Source organism: Diabrotica virgifera, chromosome 1 (genome assembly GCF_917563875.1).
Source record: "Diabrotica virgifera virgifera chromosome 1, PGI_DIABVI_V3a".
In the NCBI taxonomy this organism is placed as follows: domain Eukaryota; kingdom Metazoa; phylum Arthropoda; class Insecta; order Coleoptera; family Chrysomelidae; genus Diabrotica; species Diabrotica virgifera.
Window position 1 is genome coordinate 232,132,218 of NC_065443.1, and position 25,192 is coordinate 232,157,409.

A 25,192-nucleotide genomic window follows, 5' to 3' on the forward strand; every position below is an offset into this window, starting at 1 on the left:
AAATCATCCATATTATATTATATTTTCGTCAAAAAAACCGTTATTGGTTGCGGGTGTGTTTCGCAGTATACAAGAACAAAAGTTGTAGGAACAACAGTTAAAATAATGAACTGAACCTAAATTGAAAATATAATTCTCTAGAATGGTCTTCAGAACTGGTCTTTAACGCAACAAAGTGTAAAGACCACCGACTGATAAGTCTGATGAGCCATTCATTAAAATTATTCCTCAAAGTTCTTCACTACAGAATCTCCACAAAATGCGATAAGGTTATTGGTTGCTCCCAATTTGGATTTAGAAAAGGCCTGGGTACCAGGGAAGCACTAGTTGCAACCCAAGTGCTAGCTCAGAACTGCTACAATCAAAGGAAAGATGTAATTATGAGCTTTAAAGATAATGAAAAAGCCTTCGATCGAGTACAACATCATAAACTCGTACATATACTAAAACCACTCGACATAGATCAAAAAGACATTCGTTGCATAGAAGCTCTTTACTGGAATCAAACAGCTGTCGTCAAGGTGGATAATGAAACAACGCAAGCCCAAAAAATTCTCAGAGGTGTAAGACAGGGATACATTCTCTCCCCACTACTGTTCAATTTGTATTCAGAAAGTATCTTCCAGGAAGCTCTTGAGGAATGCCAAAGCGGCATCAAAGTAAATGGTACCTGGGTCAATAATATACGATATGGGGATGACTCGGTCTTAATAGCAGACAATATAGAAGACCTCCAAAACCTTCTTAATAAAATTGGAGAACATAGCCAGAACATGGGACAGCATCAACAAAAAAAGACGAAGTTCCTTATAATTAGCCGTCAATTATGTCAACATCCAAATGCAAGACTAGACATAACAATCAAGATGTAGAGCGCGTAAGAAAATTTAAGTACCTGGGAACCTGGCTATGTGAAGACTGGATGTCGGATATGGAAATTAAATGTCGGATAGAAAGGGCCAGAAGTGCATTCATGAAATTCAGAAACGTCTTTACGAACTCTGACATTGACCTGAACCTAAGACTAAGATTCACGAAATGCAATATATGGTCGGTGCTCCTATATGACATGGAAGCATGGACTTTAAAAATAAACACAATGAATAATCTAGAGGCATTTGAGATGGGGATTTATTGACGAATCCTTAAAATTCCCTGGACCGCACGAATAACAAATGAAGAAATCCTGAGAAGAATTGGCACAGAACGACAACTGCTATGCACAATTAAACAGAGAAAAAACAGCATACCTGGGGCACCTAATTAGAAACGACAGATACCAGTTTCTGCAAACCTTAATTGAAGGAAAGATTGAAGAAAGAAGGGGACTGGGCAGGAAGAAAATGTCATGGCTCCGTAATGTCAAACAATGGACAGGGCTAAGAAACATAGGAGACCTAATACATACTGCAAGGGATAGAGAAAAATGGTCAAACGTGATCGCGAACATCCATTAGTGGATTGCATAAGAAGAAAATGAAGGTCCTCAGAAAATGACTAAAACTAAACAGAAAAAAATAGCGTTCAAGAAAAACGTGGTAATGTCTTTTAAACTAGAAATAATATACATAATAATAATTTGTCGGTGGCAGGGTGTTGAGGAGGCGGGCCCCTGTCATACAAACAGCTACAGCCCAACAACAACAACAACCACAAGTGAGCCAAACAACAGCAAGAGCTCCACCCGCCGAAGGTGCTACGCTGGAACCTCAGCCGGCGCTCACTCAAGCGGGATGACCGAGGCAGCGCATGAAATGGACTGCGTCCATTAATGAAAACATTTTGCGCTTCTACTACAAGGTGACAAACCTCGGTCAAGAAACGATCGGCTACCGACAACAGCTGTATGCCGAATTTTGCAGGGAGTACCCAGATATTCAAGTAACGGAGCAACGAGTATCAGATCAATACCGGGTAATCATCAGAAATAATCTTATCCCAGAGGCTAGACGCGATACCATCAAAAGCGAAGTCGAACGGGAGATTAACAATCAAGGGCTAATTTTAGATCAAGTCCCTAATGAAATCCCTGATGAGCAGATTCCTGAGCTTACCATACCAGAAACTCAACCTGATAATACACCGCAGGAAAACAACGAGTTACGTGATAGCCTAGTAAACGAAATGGCTCGCGCCGTACAAGAGTTTAATGGAACAAACCCACTTAGCAGACCACCGCTACCAAGAATTAACTCTTGTAAGAAACTAGGTGCGCTGTTACAAATTGTGAACACTGAAGTCCTACCCAATTACGTCGTAGAAGCTCACACATTAGAATATTTGCATATGCTCATCTACTGTGCAGCAACAGCAATTGCTAATGTAATGGGCATTAAGATCAGAACACGACGGGGTACTAATAACGGAAGAACTGGTAACAGAATTGCACCCTGGGAAAAAAGACTACAAGGGAAGATTGAATTACTGCGTAGGGATAATGGCCAAGTCACAGAATATTTACGAGGAGTACCAAGTAGAAAATACATCAGGAAAGCTGAAGAAATAATGCGGAACACTGCAAGACACTCGAGATACGATCCAGACAATAACACAGCCCAACAGTGTCTGGATACATTAAAGCAAAAACTCTCCGTCTATTCAGGGCAACTAAGGAGGTACAAAGTCAGTAACAACCGAAAAAGTGACAGTGCACTTTTTGAAAATTCCGAGAAGGCGTTCTACCGAAAACTCAATTCTACCGTAGAAAATGCCGACAAGTCTTACCCAAGCCAAGAAGAAATTCATGAGTTTTGGGGAAATCAACTTTCCACACCAGCTGCTTTTAACAACAATGCTGGATGGATAGAAGATACGACGCACAACTGTCACCACTACGTTACTGCTAACTACGAACCATTCACGACTGAAGAGGTCTCAAATGTCATCAAAGAGCTTCATAACTGGAAACCCCTGGACCAGACGGAGTTCAGAACTTCTGGCTTAAAAAGTTTTGGTGTATTCATGGTTGTTTATCAACATTAATTAATCACGTTATTTCTAATCCGCAGGAAATACCATCATTTCTAACTCAGGGAACTACTTATTTAATACCAAAGGATCAAAATAACACCCAAGATCCATCCAAGTACCGCCCAATTACTTGTCTTCCAACTTAGTATAAATTGGTCACATCCTGTGTAACCCGGCGTATCTACCAACACTGTGCTCTAAACAATATCATAGAGCCTCAACAGAAAGGATGCGCTAAGGGTTCCATGGGTTGCAAAGAACAACTTATCATCGACTCAGTCATTTCTAACCAGGCATTCACAAAAAAGGAACCTTTTTACTGCTTTTATTGACTATAAGAAGGCCTTTGATTCAGTACCGCATGAATGGCTTATAGATATATTAAGAATATACAAAGTCGATGATAACATAGTGACCTTTCTAAGGCATATAATGAGAGATTGGAAGACTAAAATTCACCTCCAAATACCCGGTGAAAACAATGTCGAAACCGAAAATATCGCAATCAACCGGGGCGTGTTTCAAGGAGACTCTTGAGTCCATTGTGGTTCTGCTTAGCTTTGAACCCCCTTTCCCAGCTATTAAACTCCACTGACTCAGGTTTTAGCATTAGAAACAATAATACTGTGGTAGCGAAGCTCAATCATCTGTTGTATATGGATGATTTGAAATTAATGGCTTCCACTCGAGAACACCTAGAACAGATGCTAAAAACTGTAGAAACATTCTCTAATGATATTAGCATGCACTTCGGACTAGACAAGTGCCGTGTTTTGAGTATAGTCAGAGGAAAGGTACAGCCCGGTGGTTTCGATATGCAAAATGGCCAGAACATCGAGGCCATGGGCGAAAACGATATGTACAAATATCTTGGGGTAAAGCAGGCGCGGAAAATTGACCATAAGCAAATGAAAACTGAGATAACTACTGAGTTTATGCGAAGGGTAAAACAGCTGCTTCGTTCACAGCTTAACAGTAAAAATTTGTTTAAGGCACTAAACACCTACGCTTGTTCCGCGCTTAGCTATTCATTTGGTATTGTTAAGTGGACAAAAACGGATATAGAACATCTTCAGCGAAAAGTACGAACACACCTCACAAAGGCACAAAAACACCACCCTAAAAGTGCAGTAGAACGAACGACATTACCCCGGTATTTAGGAGGAAGAGGACTTATGGATATAGGTGAGCAATTAGATAAACAGATTGCTAATTTAAGAACTTATTTTCAGATGCAGGCTGAGACATCTACTCTACACCGCGCTATTTGCGCAGTACATGACACAACACCGATCAAATTAAGGGAACCAGAAATGCGCATAAACCACCTTACTAAGGACGAAAAACTGCGCACCTGGATGGGCAAACCTCTGCATGGGCGACATCCCAATGAGGTCAGCCAAGACTATGTCGACAATACAGCGTCGAACTATTGGTTGACATCGGGTAAGATGTTCCCTGAAACAGAAGGTTCAATACTAGCCATTCAGGATCAGGTTATACCAACTAAAAATTACCTGAAACACATCGTCAAAGACCCTCAGATCCAGAAAGACAAATGCCAATATGGATGCCGAACCCAAGAAACCATCCAACATCTTACAGGGGGCTGCCAGGCATTTGCTGCAACTGAATACAAGGAACGGCATGACGCAGTGGGAAAAATTCTTCATCAAGAGATAGCTATCAAGCTGGGACTTCTCCAAACGGACCATCTCCCATATTATCAATACGTCCCTGAGAGTATGCTTGAGGATGGCAACTACAAGCTATACTGGGACCGTACTGTGCTCACAGACTAAACAGTGGCACATAATAGACCAGATCTCGTACTAGTTAATAAATTAACAAGACAAACAACACTGATTGATGTGGCGATACCTAACACCAATAATCTACGTAGTAAATTTACTGAAAAGATCGCCAAGTACAGAGATCTGGAAATTCAAATACGAAGACAATGGAGAATGCAAAGTACCCAGACGATACCTATTATTATGTCTACTACTGGAGTCATTCCGAAGAACCTCCTCGAAAACATAAAAAAGCTGGGTCTAAATGACACCTTTATAAGACCATGCAGAAAGCTGTACTACTCGCGACGGCCAGATGTGTACGAAAATTTCTGGGAGATACTCCAGCATATCAAGTCACCTAGGGCTCGATAACACGGAAAGGGTCCCACCAGAGCTCAATCCTTTTGATACCGTAGGTATCTGGGATGAGTCAATTTTCCCCTTAGAGGGAGTGTGAGCCGTATGGCTAAATCTGGATAATAATTTCATGAAACACCCAAACGCGATGGACCGAAGACCTCAAAAGAATTGTGACCATTTGGATAGCAGAGGTGCAGAACAGAAGAAGATGGAAATATCTGCATGGAGAAAGCCTATGTTCAACTATGGACAAGTCAGCGCAGATTGATGATGATGATGATGAAACTCATGAAAAGTCACACAGTATAGTACGTTCTTTAAAGGTAAAATATTGCAAAACCTCTAAATTTTAAAGAACCGCTTGGATTGACATGAAGTTTGGCATACACATAGCTAACAAGTCAAAGAAAAAAAGTGATATTGTGCCGATGTGTACTTTTGCCCTAGGGGTGAGTTTCACCTCCGCTTGGGGGGTGAAAAATATATGTTCGAAATAAGTCCGGAAATGGAAAAAATGACTAATTCTAAGCAACTTTTGTTCTATAAAGTTTTTTCACTAAGTTAATACTTTTCGAGTTATTTGCGAGTGAATATGTTAATTTTTCTACAAAATTACCACGCTTTCGGACGGTTTTTCGCAAATAACTCAAAAAGCAAGTATTTGGTCGAAAAAAAAACTTATAAAAAATATAGCACGTAAAATAGTGAAAAACATAATGTATTTATTAGATCACTATACCTAGTAAAAGCAGAGTTATAGCTAATGAAAAATAGGTTCATATTCATCAAATTCCAAATCGAATATTTTAACGTGCCATAACCAAAAAACGAAGCACTTTTTTGGGGAACAATCATTTTAACTTTTTTAAAGTGTTTAAAAAATGCTTATTTTTGTTTTTTTTTTTTTTAAATTGTAGCATCAAAAGTAAACAAGTTACGCTCAAAATAAAGTTAATCTTTTTTTTGGTAAGAAATCGGGAAAGTCACCCCCTAATTAGCATTTCAAATGAACTTAATTGTTACCACTTCACAAGTTTTTTACTCGCGTATGTATTGATCATATAATCTGTAAGTTTCATCGGTTCAAAGTCCTTATTTTTGAAAGAGCTGTAGTTTAAAGGGCTTGAACGATTTATTTATCACGAGTGTATGCAAATTTAGAAATACCGAATCTTAACCAATTTTTGTCTTACAGAAAAACAAAAAAATACAAAATATTTAGAAAAGTAAAGCTGACTTTTTTTATTGTATATGATTTTTGGTATCTCTAAGAATTTTTTAAGTTATTTTGAAAAAAAAAGCATTTGCTTCAAAATTAAAATTTTTAAAAATTTTACTTTCAAAGCAAATTTTTTCAAAAATAAGCACTTTGAATCGATTAAACTTACAGATCATATTATAAACACAGCATAAATAAAGTAACTTGTGAAGCGGTAACGATTAATTTCATTTAAGTTACTAATTGAGGGGTGATCTTTTTTGCCAAAACAAAAGGGACCAACTTTATTTTGAGCGTAACTTGCTTACATTTGACACTAGAAATTTTGTTTATAAAAACAGAAATAAAGCTTTTTATAAACACTTTAAAAAAGTTGTAATGTGTTTTCCCCAAGAATGCTTCATTATTTGGATATTTCATATTGAATTATTCTATTTGGAATTTTTCGAATATGAACCTATTTTTCATTAGCTATAACTCTGCTTTTGCTAGGTATAGAGACCTAATATATACACCGTTTTTTTTTTTTGATTTTTTATAGGCTATACTTTCGCTAAGCATATTTTTTTCGACAAAATGATTACGTTTTGAGTTACTTGCGAAAAACCGTCTAAAAACGTGGTTATTTTGTTGAAAAATGAACATATTCACTTGCAAATAACTCGAAAAGTATTGATTTCGGGACTTATCTTGGACATATATTTTTTCACTCCCGAGATGGGGTAAACCCACCCCCAGGGCAAAAGCACACACCGGCACCATATCACTTTTTTTCTTTGACATGTTAGCTATGCGTATGCCAAATTTCATGTCGATCCAAGCGGTTCTTTAAAATTTACAGCAAAAACCGTGAAAGAATGTACTAGTACTTACCTAATAACGTCTTGCATCTCTCTTGTGGAAACCTTGGTTCCTCCCTTACGGGAGGCGGCAAATCTATGGATATATGTCCGTTTCGCTCACTACTTTTTTGTACAATTTCTTCTTCGTCATAGTATTCGTTACTGTTCGTGCTATGGGCACTGTGCCCCCATTTGTCGCCCTTATTTGGGTTCGGTAGTAATGGCTGTCTCTGGTAGAGGTCTCCTAAAAAAAAGAGTATAAATGTAAGGAGTAAAACATCGTTGGTGGTATTTTACTACGGGAATAAGCGGTGTTACAAACAAACACGAGGATAATTTTCAAAATGTTTAGCTGACTTCACACTATCACTAAAGTGATATAAACATATACACATTAAGAGGGGAAGGTTTGAAAACTTTGATGTTTTCTATTTTTTACTATTTTAAATTAAAGTAAATAACTTCAAAATTCAATGATACTCTCTGAAAATTTCAGAGTGATCGGATCAAAATTAGGCACCGAAAATACAGCATGTTAAAAATATCCCTACCTTCGACTCACTTTTTTTTCTCTTTTGTAAACTATTCCGCGATTCAAAAACATATTCCGGTTGGCCTCAGTTTACGATTTGACAGACAAAAGAGAAATTAAAAATAAGTTGTAAAGCTTTAAACGAGTTTTTCTCAAAACTGCTTTTTTCAAAGGCGATGGATTCTGTAACTAAAAAACTACTTGACCGCTCCAAATGAAATGTTGCATAAATTTTCTTTAGATCTTTCGTGAGGGAACGCCGCCCGTTGAGATATTTTTTATTTTATGCTTATTGTTCGTTTAACAATAAACATCTTTATTTTTAAAATAATTTTACAATTTTGAATTCTGAAGAATGCTAAAAACTCAAAAATTGTTAAAACTAAAAAATTCGACAGCGTTACCTCGAGAAACTCATAAGCTAATAAAATCTTTTTGAATTTTTTATTTCACAATGTCATGATCAAATGACGAGTTCGGATGTACATCGCAAAATCCATTTTTTTAGGTGTCTGTAAAAATTTGCCACCGTTGGGTTATTTTTAAAATTTTGCCTCTAATCTTTTTTGAATATTCTTTGGATTGTACAGAATATGATTATTTGAACAATAAAATAATTCTACCATACATAGCTTCAAAAAAAATTCAAAAAATGTGCTTGAAATATTGATTTCAAACCATACTCCCCTCCCTTTAATTAAACTACTTAACTGTACGTACTTTAGAATTTTAAATCATACAGGGTGATTGATTAGTAGGGTAAAGCTCAATAGCTCCGCTATAGTAATAGATAGCAATAAAAGTTAATAACAAAAATTTTAGCCACCTCTGAGCTTCACATTACAAAATTAGTTAGAATGTTACAGGGTGTTCGATAACACAGTGGCAGACCAAACTTATGTTTTTTTAAATGGAACACCCTATATTTTATTTTAAATTCGAAATCCTGTTAACTTCTCCATCACAAAAATATAAAGGTTTGTTATGTTATACAGGGTATCTACAAAGTTCTAACCAATTTTATATGAAAATCGTAACAAGTTCAACTCCCTGTATAAATAAAAATAAGCAAAACAACAATGGTTTATTAATGCCATATTTTTTAACGTATTGTCAAAATTTTCAAGAATGGTCGATATTGCTAATTTTTTTATATCAATACAGGGTGAGTCAAAACGCAAGTACATTATTTTCTGAGTAATTTTAAATGGAACACCCTGTATTTTATATCACTATTGAAAAGTACCATTACCGTACTTTAATTTTTAGATAACATTACCTATGTCTAAATTTATTAGTTTTCGAGATATTTTCATTTTTCAATGGACCAGTAGCGTGGCCACCCAAATCATCAGAATTTAATAAACTGGACTGATTTTTTTGGGATTACGTTAATAAAGAAGTTTATAAAATACCTCCAACAACAAGGGATGAGATGAAAAATAGAATACAAAGTGTATTTCGATGTGTTAATTTAGAAATGCTCCGTAGAGTAAGTAGCTCATTCAATTATCGTTTTTAGGCGTACATAAATTTGTTAGGAGATAATTTTGAACACCTTATGTAATTAAATATTAAAAATATTTTATTAAAAGTAGCTCCTAATTTTTTCAAACATACATATAATTTTTACATACAAAAGTAGTGTTTAATTATCTTCACAAAATATTGTATTTTGTGTTTGTGTGTTTTTTTGTAAAATTTATTCCTAATTTTCTTTGTTTATCTGTTGCAGTTACATAAAAAGATAGTTTTTAATTGTTTCAAAAATGTTGCATGTAATGGTTGTGTTTTTGTTTGTAAAATGTATTACTTATAAATTATTTTTATTTCTTTATTTGCTACAGTGTTACATTGATTACCGGATTGATAATCGATAATCTTCAATTGTCAAGTCAGTCATGGCTTATTTAAAATTTAGATAAATTTAAACACCTAAAATAATTTGCTCTGAAAAATGAAAATATCTCGAAAACTAATAAATTTGGGCATAGGGAATGTTATATAAAAATTAAAGTACGTTAATGTTACTTTTCAATAATGATATAAAATACAGGGTGTTCCATTTAACCTTACTGAGAAAATAATGTACTTGCGTTTTGACTCACCCTGTATTTGATATAAAGAAAATTAGCAATATCAATAATCCTTAAAAATTTTGACAATAAATAAAAAAAATATGGCATTAATAAACCATTGCTGTTGTGCCTATTTTTATTTATACAGGGAGTTGAACTTGTTACGCTTTTTTTTATACAAAATTGGTTATAACTTTGTAAATACCCTGTATAACATTACAAACCTTTATATTTTTGTGATGGAGAAGTTAACAGGATTTCGAATATAAAATAAAATATAGGGTGTTCCATTTAAAAAAACATAAGTTAGGTCTGCCACTGTGTTATCGAACACCCTGTAACATTCTAACTAATTTTGTAATGTGAAGCTCAAAGGTGGCTAAAATTTTTGTTATTAACTTTTATTGCTATCTATTACTATAGCGGAGCTATTGAGCTTTACCCTACTAATCAATCACCCTGTATAGATATAATACATAATATTTACATTTGAATGTCAATACCAATAATAAAAATTAATGCCATCCCCCCACATTAGGTGATTTTGCATTGCTTCGACTACGTTTTTATTCCTGATTTCAGTAAAATAGTAATTATATTTATATATTTATAAGCAGCAGGGAAAGGTTTATATTTTATGTTGATAATTATTATTCCTTTAGAACCACGCTGTGGGAATTCGTTATTTATTCATGTGCACACCGAATAATGCAATTTTATCGATTTAAAACTGAATATCTAAAGTATGCTACGACAGTAAGAACACACCCACATTTTATTTATAGATATTTAATGTAAAAAAATTAATAATAGCACAAGCAATGGAAATAGTTAATTTTATCGCCATCCGTCACTAACGTCGTTCACTATTGTACTCATTTGCGGCAGTAAAGGAACACTTTATGGTACTGAAAGAAGAAGAACTTTACCTGCAGCAAATATTAATCAACTTAACCGAAATTGAATGTTAGTGGTCGATTATTTATTTGAATGAACTGTGGCGACACGCTTCAATTACTATTTTGCTAACTTTAATTTTTAATAACTTTTTCAAAATGAAATACGTCCCATTTAAAATTCACATTTAATATACCATTATAATACCATTTGCATAGAAGGGCCTGTTAAGTTAAGAAACGAAATATATCAGTATTCAGGTAAAATGCCTTCTCAGCTTTTAAAACATCAGATGTTAATGGTCTGTTCAGTTTATGTATGGGAAATTACCTTATCAGACCTTATGTCAATAAATCACTTTTTAAATGCGTTCTAGCCGTCAACTTCTTGAAACCACATAATGACGGACTGATGTTTGTAGTTCAATATAGTCACAGCGGGCACCTGGTGCAGTCACACCACCACACTCGCAAAGAATAACAAACCCTCTTTCGAGAAATATTCACGCTATTTTACCTACACACATAAATAAACTGCTCGTCAAAAGTTAGGGATATGGAGTATTATGCTCATTTTCATAGTTGATTTTTTCGTGAACAGATTAACGGATTCCGCTAATTTTTTTTATTATTTTAGATTTTTATTTAGTATTTACACAGTTGTGCAAAGGTTTACTCAAACTTCTTTTTTGTACTTATACCGGGTGGAAGAAAAGAAATGTTTTCTTATGTTATGTTTGTGCTACCCTGTAGGGAGGACGAAGTACAAATGTTAGTATACATTGAAATCGTATTGTAGTCTAATGTTTTGTGAACATTTTCTTTTTTGAATGTCCTTGATATCTTTAGAAACAAAGAAGATACGGGGTTTTACTCTTTAACAGGTGTTTTAACTGAAACAAAACTAAATTAACAATAAAAAATAGCAGTTAACAAAACTTTAAAAACAGAAAGGCACATAAGATAAACAATTCTTATCGACACCTATAAGAGATATATGTCGACCAGGTAAGCGGTATGTAGTGATGAGCAAAACAAGAACAAGACCAAGACCAGGCTAGTCTTGGTCTTGGTCTTGTTCTTGCAAGCTTGGTCTTGGTCTTGGTCTTGCAGCTAAAAGGCAGTCTTGGTCTTGGTCTTGGTCTTGCACTAGCCGGTCTTGTTCTTGGTCTTGGTCTTGCTGCAAGAGTCTTGCTGGTCTTGCTTTTTTGGTAGTAATAATTTGAACCAAACAATTTCGAATAAAATGTACATTGAAATAAATAAAGATGTGAAGAATGAAACTATATTTTTTGCTTTAAAATTTTAACAGAATGTAGAATGTAGTTTTAAACGGATACCAATTTTAACATTATACATTCACCTAATGACCTAATTATTTCATTAAAAAGTATGTTTCAAATATAAAGGTTTATTTTCAAATTTCAATTTTAAGTTGAATTGAGACACAACCTGCTTTTTATACATTCAATAGCATATGATATAAAAGAAAAAGTTATTAGTTACATTTTATTTTATTTGGCAAAAAAATTTATTTACAAGGCAAAAGCAAAACTGTGTTTTTTTATGTGGACAAAAAATTAAAAAAAACCCTTCAATTTTAACCAGATGTAAAATTCCTTTTGAAATGATGTATCGAACGTGAACACTGATTTCTCATTAAAAAAAATTATAAAAAAAATTATTTTCAGTTCATATGAACGTTTAACCCATAAAGTAACCCCTCTGTGGCGCAGTGGTAAGAGCGCCTACATTTGGATGGAAAGTCCGAATGGTGGTGAGTTCGAATCTCACCAGGGTCAGGAATTTTTTCATTTATTATAAATTAGTGGATGAAGATAGTTTCTATCCTTGTGTGATCGGTACTCACCGGAGGGACCGCAGACGTTCGGATACAATTAGCGTCTCTTTGCAAAAACAATGACGACTTTGCTAAGTAACAAGACATTTACTCAACATATACACTACACATGACGCTAATACTCATGTTGTGACTGGCTGAATGACATAAAGTCCATGCCATTAAAAAAACCTATAAAGTTTGTACACATACTTAGTAAACATTCTGCATATACAGGGTGGCTGTATAGTGTGACAAAGCTCGATGTTTCGGAAACTGTTCATAATAGAGAATAACTGAAAATAGAAAAATTAAACAAAATCATTTTCCGAAGAATCCAGTATCACTCAAAAAAATTTCATTATTTTTAGCTTTTAAGTTCCAATTAGAAACAAATATGGCGGAAAATCTATTATACTGGAAACTGTTGAACTGTCGTAGGAATAATTTTATTTCTGTTTCTACATATACCTACGGTTTTTTAAATGTCATTTTTGGGTAGTACCATTGATTATAGTATTGGAGTATAGTATACCCTCCAATACTATAATCAATGGTTTGTCGAAATTGCAGGCTGCTCTGCTCTTTCACCCTTTTTGAAGTGGACGGTACATCCTGAGCAACATCTGTTTCGGTTTCAGAACTTTCACTTTGAACATAACTTTCGCTATCACTAATATATGGCGATAATTCCGGATCACTCATCTTTTTTCACTTTTGAGTTTACTCGTATTTGCGACTACTTCTTAAAAGCTCAAAACTAAAGACTGTTGTAGGTAAATGGGTCTAAGAAATGCAAGAGATTAAAGTATATTGTTATAACGGTAATGTTTATCAGTAGGAAAAATCTGCATTTACAACCCTTTAAACAATGTTGCAATTACCGGCCTTCGGTTGTGTCATGTCTTGTGTTTTGCATTCTGTCGATACCTGCCGCCGCCTACCTTCAGACCACGTCTTGAGTCTGGATTATTGTTTATGGTCCCTGTATTTTACTAAAATGTTAAAGAAAAAGAGCTTAGGTGTCACAATGGTCGGAGACCTTCAATTCACGGATTTTACGAAAAGGGATTAACAGTTTATAGTTTTAACAGATAATGATCTGCTCCTTTCACTCGAACACTGTAGTATTTATCCTACGAGGGTCAAATTTAAGAACATAAGAAATTAATTTTTTTTAAGAAAACACAAAAATCATATATTTTTTTACTCTATTTAATATAATTAACTTTTTTTATAAACTAACTAAAACATACTTTTTTTTAATAAATACGTACATATTTACCATACCTATTTATAGACCTAATACTATAACATAATAACTAAGCCTAATGGGGAGTTATAAACGCTTAATTCTGTAATTTGTTATCTTGCAGTTCTTTAATTTTATTTAAACTACATTGCTCTCGTAGCACGAGATATTCGCACTTTTTATTATCACATATTTTTGGATTGAATACCCATTATGACATTTAAAACGTTAAAAATATTCGGATGTGGGTAGTAAAAACTAGAATTTAAAACACACTGAAATGATTCGCATGCATTTCAAGTGAGGCACATACTATTTGTACTACTGGCCCTTTCTGGGGAAAACCTACATTCTTCCAAATAGTTTTCAACTATGAGATCAGTAAAATTCTTTACGCGTTTGTCATCCGGGATTTTCACAAATAATTCAACTTCCAACTTTCGTTGATTGTAAAAAATTAATCCAAAAAATAATTTTAAAAATTTCCCAGTATCGAAATTTTTGTCATTATATTCAGAAACTGAACCTAAGCTTTGGATTTTGCGATATCAAGCTTGACACATTACAGTCGACAACCAACCAGTTATTTTTTATTCAGGGCACAATGCTTTCACAGCATTGTGAATCCCTTTTCAAAATCTATTATGATATTTTTTGTATTAATTTTAAATTTAACGACCTACACTTTTCCTCCATTATGCGAAAAGAATTGAAATAAGTGTCAGTATTTTTATTAGACAAAAAAGCGAAAACTACTGGTAGGTACATAAAAGCCGTTTTTAATTGCATTTTTTTTAAATGGATTACGCTATATATAATTACATTTTTTTGTCTTACAAGTAATTTCAATTGTCCTTGAACTGTCGCCGTTTGAAAACTTGCCTTCTGGACACTTTGAAGGTTGAGAAAATGCAAACCGTTTGACTTAATCAAAACGACTTAAAAATATAACCAAAATATTATGTATTTTAAAAATTCGATATTGTTTAAGGTTTATTACAATGTCAGTATATATTATTGAACTAAAAAAATAAAGTTAAGTAAATAATAAAAAACCAATTTTTCTCAAAAAAGTGCAAGAGTCTTGCAGGTTGGTCTTGGTCTTGCGCAGTCTTGCAAGGTTCGGTCTTGGTCTTGGTCTTGTTCTTGCAAGCTTGGTCTTGGTCTTGGTCTTGCAACCAAAAGGCGGTCTTGGTCTTGGTCTTGGTCTTGCTGCAAGACCAAGACCAAGACCGCAAGACCAAGACCAGTCTCGCTCATCACTAGCGGTATGCACAGCGTAATATAAGAGAGACGAGATTATTTAATGGAGGCCCTGTGATGTTTTGGGGCGGAATTTCCCTGAAAATAAATACGGATTTGCTGTCTACGTATATGCTCTTTAAATAGCGAGAGGAACATTACACCTATTTTTTTCTTTAAACACTCTGTTCCTTTCGCACTATATATGTAAAAACTAGTTTCATCTTAGTGGTATGACAAGACAGTGCCTCTTCGCGTATCGCATGTCGTCAGTAAAAACACATACTAAAGAATAAAACAGTCTAGTTTATTTGTTATTAAAGATATCAGAGAAATTAAAAAAATAAAATATTCGCAAAATATGAGACTACAACATAATACCGATGTATACCTTTGTGTCTTTTTCTCCCTACAAGGCGTCTCAAACTTTTGTTTCGGTTAAAACACATGTTAAACTACAAAAGCGTCTATTTTCCTTGTTTCTAAAGATATCAGGGACATTCAAAAAGCAAAATGTTCACAAAACATAAGGCTACAATTAGATTCTGATGAATACTCACATTTGTACCTCGTCCCCCCTACATGGTGTCTTAAACTTAACATAAGAAACACATGTCTTTTCTTCCACCCGGTATAAGTACAGAAAAGAAATTTGAGTAAACCTTTGCACAACTGTGTAAATACTAAAGAAAAATCTAAAATAATAAAAGAAAAATTAGTGGAATCCGTTAATCTGTTCTCGAAGAAATCAGCTATGAAAATGAGCATAATTTTCTATATCCCTAACTTTTGACGAGCAGTTTATATTATTGACAGTTTGTTGTGTTTACATTCATTTTAATTTCATTTAATTGTTTCCGTAAACCACCCTCGGAACAGAACTTACAATTTATTTATTTATTATTTACTTTAATTATTAAAGATAGTATACAAAATATACAAATATTATAGAATTGTGTGGAGAAATGCAATTAGGGAAGCCGACCCCGCATAAGGATAAGGCAAAGAAAATGATGATGATACTTAATTAAATTTATGTCAAACAGTGAAATTCTGTGGCAGAACCACTATAAAAATCTACTGATAGAACAAAGACCAGAATTCAGCATTGGTGGAGACGAACAAAAAACAATGATCATAGAGGAAGAAAAAATAGTCATAACAGACAAAGAGATGAAACTTTCGCAATAAATTCCATGAAGAACAATAAGGCTGAATAAGGCTGGGCTGGTGAAGAGCAAGCAGGATTCACAGCAGGGAAATCATGTCCAGATGATATCTATACAGTACAACCTGCAATAGAGAAGAAAAGAACTAAGAACGAAGATGTACACATGGCGTTTGTAGACATTAGAAAGACAAAGAAAGAACTATACAAAGCAATGACAAAAATAGGGATACCAGCTAACCTAACACAAGCAATTAATATCAAATACAGGTGAAATGAAGTATATAATAACAACCGGAAACAAGATAGTTGCCAACGTCAAAAGAACAAAAGGACTACTAACGCTATTCAAAATATTTTTAGAACACGCATTAACAGCTACGAACTCAAAATGTAGGGGTATATACAATCGAGTGCAAAAAAATCTATCCACTTAAAAATTTGGTCATTTTTGATGCTCGAATTTCCTAAACCTGTTGTCCGATTTAAGTGATTTTTTTACCATGTTATAGCATTATTCATTAACAATATCGCTGTAATAATATTGTTGTTAGACAGGTAAACTCTCATTGTACACTGGGTATACGAATAAAATTGTGTTTTTTTTTCTCAAAGTTCGCATCACCCTGTGGACTATTCTACCCTTTCGCACCCTCTGTAATACAAGGGCTCAACTCAAAATTTGTATTAATTGTGATTTTGAATGATATGGGCACAAAATTAAATTCTCTACCGGTTAGCATTGACAGAGGGAGAAAAAGAACATGAATGGTTGGGTAAATATATTTATGCCTCTCTCACACTCTCCCCTACCACCTCTGGTTTTTACTGCTATAAGAAAATCAGTAACATGTCTTTCTATTACGAAAATCCTGGTTAATTTGTGTTTTAACATTCTGTATTATACAGTGCGTCCATAAAGTAACGCATAAATTCATTATTTCGTAAACCGGCGATTTTGAGGAAAAATGCCGAAACAGGTAGATTTTTATTTTTAATTTCCGAGTGTTTGGCATATATATCATACTAGTGACGTCATCCATCTGGGCGCGATGACGTAATCGATGATTTTTTTAAATTAGAATAGGGGTCATGTGATAGCTCATTTGAAAGGGTATTCAATTCTCTACTCAATAGTGTAAACATTAACACAATTATTTATAAAGGGTGTTCAAAAAAACATTTTTTTAATTAAAATAATTTAGACAAAAAGAAGAATGTATGTAATTTATTTAATTCAAAATGCGTTTTACTACTGTCAGCAAACAGGAACAAAAAATTATTTGACAAATAAACATTGATTTTCGCTTAAACGAAATGTTCAAACTGGCAGGTAGGTGGCAGTTTTAACATTGAATTTAAGCGAAAAACAATATTTATTTGTCAAATAAACATTTTTTCCTGTTTTTTGACAACATTAACACGTATTTTAAATTAGATAAATTACATACATTCTTCTTTTTGTCTCAATTATTTTAATTAAAAAAATGTTTTTCTGAACACCTTGTATAAATAATTATGTTAATATTTCTATTAGGGAATAGATAATTGAATACCCCTTCAAATGAGCTATCACATGACCCCTATTCTCATTTAGAGAAATCATCGATTACGTCATCAGGCCCAGATGGATGACGTCACTAGTATGATATATATGCCAAAAAATCGGAAATTAAAAATAAAAATCGACCTGTTTCGGGATTTTTCTTTAAAGTCGCCGGTTTAGGAAATAATGAATTTATGCGTTACTTTATGGACGCACTGTATACAATAGTTTTTAGTTGAGCCGTTATATTACGCAAAAGATAGTAAATAAATGGGTCTAATTTACAATAGATCGTTATTTTGCATAAACAGTGACAGGGCATTAATAGTAAATATAAGGGATCAAACTTAAACAGTTCCTTATTTCTATTGTTTTTTTGTACTACATAAGATATGGGACTAATTTGAAAGTACTTTTTTCAATTACATGTAATTAATGGAATTTATTTATATTAATTTTTTTTCTCATCGCTATTTATAGTGCAATTATCAAATAACAAATCTGCCAAATTTCACATTTATAACTTAAATAATAAGCATGTTATTTGAAAAAATAGTTATAATTTTGAAAACCAGAAGCTTTAAACGCGATTTCCCAAAAATCTACTTTTTTGAATTGTGCCTCTATATTACTGAGGGTGCGATCTATAAAATACTGAAATTAAAACCCAACTATAGCCTCAGGTCTTCTTAACATTCTGTTTTTTTTTATTCATTCGCTTATGTTGGGTAATAAAAAAGTTAGGTACTTTAACAACTGGCCATGTTCGTACAGGGTGTTTCTAAATAAGTGCGACAAACTTTAAGGGGTAATTTTACATGAGAAAATAAGGACAGGTTGCTTTATAATCATATGTCCACAAACGCTTCGTTTCCGAGATACGGGATGTTCAATTTTTTTTACAAACTGACGATTTATTTATTGCTTTAAAACCAGTTGAGATATGCAAATCAAATTTGGTGGGTTTTAAGACGTAGTTATTGCACATTTTTTGACATACAATTATGAATTTAATATTCACCATTGGCGTGCATACGGGTAATATGATCGGTCATAGTAGGAATCGAGTAATAGGAATGGAGTAATCGAAAAAGAGAAAATTTAATATCTACGAGACTATGATCAAGAGTGGTCTATTATACTTATGATGCAGAAACTTGGAGGCTTACAGAGAAAAACAAAATTGAAGTACTTAGTGGAAATTGATGCAATCAGAAGGTCATTACGTACCTATATCCAGAAGAGAACATATCAGAAATGAAGACATTAAAAATCGAATGGGAATAGAAGAAACAATAATGAAAGATATAGAGAGAAGACAACTGATATGGTATGGACACGTGAATAGAATGAATGGCGAGAGACTTCCAAAACAATGTCTGGAATGGCAACCTCCTGAACATCGGAAGCGAGGGAGACCGAAAGTTAATTAGACCACCGGCATCCGGAAAGCGATGAGCGCGCGATACCTCAGGGATGATTTGTGGCAAAATGGGAAGGAATCGAATTTGGGAATCGGACAACGCTGCAAGACGTTCTAAACCGATCATATACAATACAATAATAGCCAGGAATATAACGATGTCTGATTTTGTGGCAAACGCCGCCGCTACTGCACATGTGTACACAAATAAATTCGTTTAATATTCGAACAAACTACTAATTAACTAAACAAAACTGAAGTGTGATGGTCATGACTAAAGGCGGGTTCTCATTAGTCAACCTCATTGATCAATAGCGCTGATTCTATGCAACTGAACATAGAATTCTAATTCACACTATTTCAAGGAGATTGAATTCGGTCTACAAAGTACTAACTTTCAAAATGGCCGTAAAGAAGTAAATTATGCATGCTGGCGTTCGCATTGGGTGTAAATATTTAAAAAACGTAATTAAAAATAGGAAAACAAGAACATCTCTGAATGTCTTTTGAAACGGAAACACCTCTAACGTTTTGGTTCGGCCAATTCGCTTGGTCGAACCAATACAATTTGGGTTTATGGTTTATACAGATCATCCGTTCCTGTTCCACTTTTATTTGCTTTTAATATTTTATTCAGCTCAACTTTGTAGGTTATCCGGATACTTTTAATTTTATTTTTAATATCGTTTAGAGTCAGGGTTTCTATTTCCATTCCAAAACGATTATCTTCATAGCTTTTTCCCGCTTTATTATATTTTTATATTGTTCACTCCTAATATTCCATAGCACTCCTCTCTCTGGTATAATTATAGAAACTTATAGACAAACTTATATAACAGATATGGTTGTCTCTCCATTTAAAATTTGACATTTTTCACGAAATTATAATACATCTATGGTTTTCACAAAGAATTTAACCTCATCTACAGTGCGTCCATAAAGTAACGCATAAATTCATTATTTCGTAAACCGGCAATATTAAGGAAAAATCACGAAACAGGTCGATTTTTATTTTTAAATTCCGATTTTTTGGCATATATATCATACTAGTGACGTCATCCATCTGGGCATGATGACGTAATCGATGTTTTTTTAAATGAGAATAGGGGTCATATGATAGCTCATTTGAAAGGGTATTTCAAAAAAACATTTTTTAATTAAAATAATTGAGACAAAAAGAAGAATGTATGTAATTTATTTAATTCAATATACGTTTTACTGTTGTCAGAAAATAGGAAAAAAATGTTTATTTGACAAATAAATATTGTTTTTCGCTTCCTGCCACCCACCTGTCTCTTGGCAGTTTGAACATTTCGTTTAAACGAAAATCAATGTTTATTTGTCAAATAAAATTTTTTTCTCTTTACTGACAGTAGTGAAATTCATTTTGAATTAAAATAAATTACATATATTCTTCTTTTTGTCTCACTTATTTTAATTAAAAAAATGTTTTTTGAACACCCTGTATAAATAATTATGTTATTGTTTATATTATTGGATAGATAATTGAATACCCTTTCAAATGAGCTATCACATGACCCCTGCTCCCATTTAAAAAAATCATCGATTACGTCATCACGCCCAGATGGATGACGTCACTAGTATGATGGATATGCCAAAAAATCGTAATTTAAATATAAAAATCGACCTGTTTCGGAATTTTTCCTTAAAGTCGCCGGTTTACGAAATAACGAATTTATGCTTTACTTTATGAACGCACTGTATATGCTTACTATATACATAAATATTTAACTCCACAAAATACAAGTCAACGCAACTGAACGCTAGTTCTCATTGTCAAGCACTGTTCTATTTGATAGAATCATTTCCATTGATCTATCAAAAGTAGGAAGGCTTTTCACTTTTATTGAAATACTATATGATAGAACAATATCGCTGAATTGACGTTCATATAAATCTATTTTTCTTCTATAGCATAGAATCAATGATATTGATCAATGAGATTGACTAATGAGAACCCGCCTTAGATGAGACACATCGTCTCTATTTACAACCATTACAAATCATTTTAAAAATCAAGTACATACCCTTGACCGTTTCCTTATTTTCCTTATCTTCCTTATTCTCTTTATCTTCTGTCGCCATCCTGAACACCAAATTTTAAACGCACTACGCACTTACAATTCCACTCTTCGACACTCTTCATTTGCAAAATCACAAAAGATTACAGATGAATGACAAATATTTTCTGGTGATTTATGTATTCAACCTTTTGTGGTCGAACGTCTAATGACGTTCCTGGTAGAGTAGAAGTGTACCTATTATTTTATCATTTTGGAGTGACTGATAAGAAATCTATTTATGAGTAAATAATATCGTTGGAAGTAATTATCGAAAACGGTATTTCCTGTTATGTGATTCTTTTGCTTACGGTGTCTTTATAAGGTTGAAAGTTTAGCGATAATACTGCAGAACAATCCTATACAGATGATGCAAAAGTTTGGAATAAACTCATCAGTCTCTTCTTCTTCTTAAGCAGGAAACCCATTATGAACGCCCGGCCCGACACAGGACAGTGCAAATTTATTTGTATAGATTTAAATGCAACGTAACCCATTATGAGCGGTCAGCTCGGTTCGGCACAGTCCGGCACGCAAACGGAACTGCCGAAATTCTCCTAGGACGTACCTTTAGCATTAACCCTGACACCAGGTGCTTCGGAAGTTGCTTCTGATTGCATATTCGTGTTCAGTGCCAAGCCTCCCCCTTCCCCCTTAATATACTGATTTTGACATAGGGAGTGTTCAAATATTACGTAACGCGATTTTTGAAGATTTTTAACCCCCCCCCCCTCATACGTAACGCACTCTTAAAGGGAGTTTAACTATTGCGTAATGCAATTTTTGAAGATTTTTGACCCCCCCCAACCTGCGTTACGTAATACTTGAATGGTCCCATATTTATGCACTTTTTGACGCATTTTATGCACTTTAAAATGCAATTATGCATTTGCACCCTGTTTCTATTGTAGACTTTTTTCCTGGCGTCATTCTTAATACAAAGCAAAACGTTGCAAGTATCTGAATTTATTTATTTCTCCTAAATTTCTGGGTCTATAGACGAAACTGCCGAAAATAGTGCATTTTTGGCTGTAAATTGTTAGTAATTGTTAGTAAAAACTCCACCGACCCACTGCAGGAAACAAAGATGTTTTGGTTATCTAGTAGAGTAAATGGACTGGCAAAAGGCTTCTAGAAAAGATTTTCGTGGGCACTTTGTTGCTAAAATGTAAAACCCATATTTTTTGGTTTCTAATATATTTGTAATGCAAAATCACTTGGTCGTCCAAAAATCGTTGCGGGAGGGGACCGGTGGGGAGCCTTACAAAAAAAAAACTGCAATTTTTTTTTCGTCGTTTTTCGGATGGGCAAAATCCTAAAATTCATTCCTCAAAGTTGCATACCCATCCGGACATTAGAAATATTTGTTTTTAATTTATAAAAATACGTCAAACCATTGTTGTATACGGAGCGCCTTCATAAAAAATCACTTGCCCTGACAACCCATATTTTTAAAATCGTTTACATCGCTCTATCTCGAAAAATATTGGGTCTAGCAAAAAATGACTTTCTATAAACGTTATAGACCAAACATCAGAGAACATGTGAGTGTTTTTGGAATTTTGATTGGATAATTAGTTTAAGAAAAAATCAAATAAATCGAACGGCATGTCACGACGGACAGTGGTGAACGCAGAGATGCGAGGAAGGGCGAGATTCTATGCGGGAGTCAACCCCTAATCGACTCTACTGACCGGGATGTTATTAGGGTCGTTTTTGCCTTGAGATGCTGTTCTTTCTTTAAATTATTCTTTACTATTATAAGCTTTAGTTTTAGCGCGAAATCCACTGAGATTTTAAGTGAGACATAATAAAGTTCTTCTGTGTTAATTATATTATTAAAAGTGATTAATTAAACCTATTGGTAAGTTAACAATATTGTACCTACTTATTAGTATTACAGCTAACTTGAGTAAAAAATCAGATTAAGGCATGTTTCTTTCCGAAAATCTGATGTCGGACAAGACGTTTTTATTCAAAATGTGTGTCTTATGTGTTTGGAACGAGGAAGGCTGGTTAATTCTCAAGAAAGATCTAAAAAAACTTTTATTCAATGCACGAGTGAACGTATGAAAAATTGTCATGATGAAATATATGCGGCATATATTCTCAAAATTTGATGATCTACAAAATCAAGATTTTTTTAAATGGCACAAAAATTGTTACAAATCCTATATGAGCTCAAAGAACATTGCCTCGTACAAGTCAAAAAATACTAAACTGACGTTTCGTAGAGAAGATATTTTTCAAAAACGGCCCTTGCGATCACCTTTTAATTCACAAAAGTTCATCTTTTGTCAGAAGCGCTCACCGAAACAAAAACTATGCCAAGTTATGACTAATAATATACAAGAAAAATTAAGAGCTATATCACGAAGCAACCCTGTGTTCTTTGCGAGAACTGGAGACGACTTAATTGCCTCGGAAACAAAATATCATGCCGCTTGCGTTTCAACTGAATTACACAATCTAAATAAAAAATCTGTTGGAAATACTGATATTAACAAAACAGAAAATGAAGCATTTGGGAAACTTTTGGAGGAAATGGAGAAAGGGTTTTGGAAAGGTAAAGGATACAATACAAAATCGATTGGCAAAAGGTATCGTGAAATTAGTGGCATTGACGACATGAGCGAGAAACAAATAATTAAAAAAATGAAAAGCCATTTTGGGGATGCTGTTGAATCAGTAAGGTCTACCTAGACAAAACGAGCCCACAATATTTTTAAGGAAGTTCTCGAAAGAACAGGCAATTGAGACAATCGTGCACAACCACGACGAATCTGACACTCTCAGTTTCAGTTTCGGTGCATCGGAGCAACACATTAATTCTAGTTAAAATCTGCCAAACTATCCGAAGTGAGATAAACAAGATGTCAACTGAGCCCGACTTAAAAAAAATGAATGTTAGAGACTACAAAAAGTCTATTCCTGAAAGCCTGTATTCTCTTGTTAACCTTTAGTCCGAAATGAAAGCGATAATGAAAAAGAGACTGAAACCCTAAGCATTTGCCAAGACATTATTTTTGTCTGCTCAAAGGGAAAAATAAAAACTCCAAAGCATATTGGGCTACGACTTTTAGTTCATCACGAAACAAGATCAAAAAACTCATTGAAGCAATGCACGCCTGCGGTCATTCAATTTCATACATCAATACTCTTAGAGTGCGTAACAGCATCGCCCAAGAAGAAATTCAACTTTACTTGGAGAATGATCATGTGACCATACCGAGACAGTTGGTACCCGACAGATTTGTCCAATTTGCCGCTGACAACATTGACATTTTGGAAGAGACTTGGACAAATCACCTACTTTTCACGGAACCCAAATTGCTGCCTTCCAGAGAGGACCATTGAATGAAGATATACCTGGACAATTTAAATTTTTGCCATATAATCAGAAGCTGACAATACCTAATGGTTTTCATTCCCTTCATAAAAGTTATTTTGAGAAATCAAAAAGAAAAGTACAATCAGAAGAAAATAAACTGAGCATCATAGAAAAGAGCCAGAATCTTAATAATAACATACGATGTCGTAACATGGCATGGTGCATTTGCAGAATGAGGGACTCTGTTAGGAATGAAACCGTTATCCCACAGTGGTCAGGATTTCATAAACTGATTTTGGAGGATAAATCACATGTAACGACCTATGGCTACTTACCTGTTCTACCCCATGTCTCGTCAGAATATGATACCGTTTGGACTGTTATCAGAAAGTGTAGTGAAATTGCTAAGAAGCTAAATAACAGATACACGGTACTGAGATTTGACCAAGCGATCTATTATAAAGCTAAAGAGCTCCAATGGTCCCAGCCAGAAGACACAAGGAATGTAGTTATTCGTCTAGGTGGATTCTACATTGTTATGAACTTCCTGAAAATAATTGGTCGGTTTATGACAGATTCTGGATTTACTGACGTATGGTTGGACAGTGGTCTATAT

The 25,192-nt window shown here is 34.2% G+C and overlaps 1 protein-coding gene across 8 annotated transcripts in view; it reads right to left on the bottom strand.

The window, feature by feature from the left end:
* The window catches only part of LOC126879065 (phosphatidylcholine:ceramide cholinephosphotransferase 2-like), a 520,373-nt gene that overhangs the window by 24,253 nt on the left and 470,928 nt on the right, over nucleotides 1-25,192 (bottom strand). For all 8 annotated transcript variants that reach the window (XM_050641958.1, XM_050641959.1, XM_050641965.1 and 5 more), the window contains one exon: nucleotides 7,219-7,431. In XM_050641958.1, coding sequence (XP_050497915.1) covers nucleotides 7,219-7,431 — 213 coding nt within the window. The remainder of the gene's footprint in view (nucleotides 1-7,218; nucleotides 7,432-25,192) is intronic.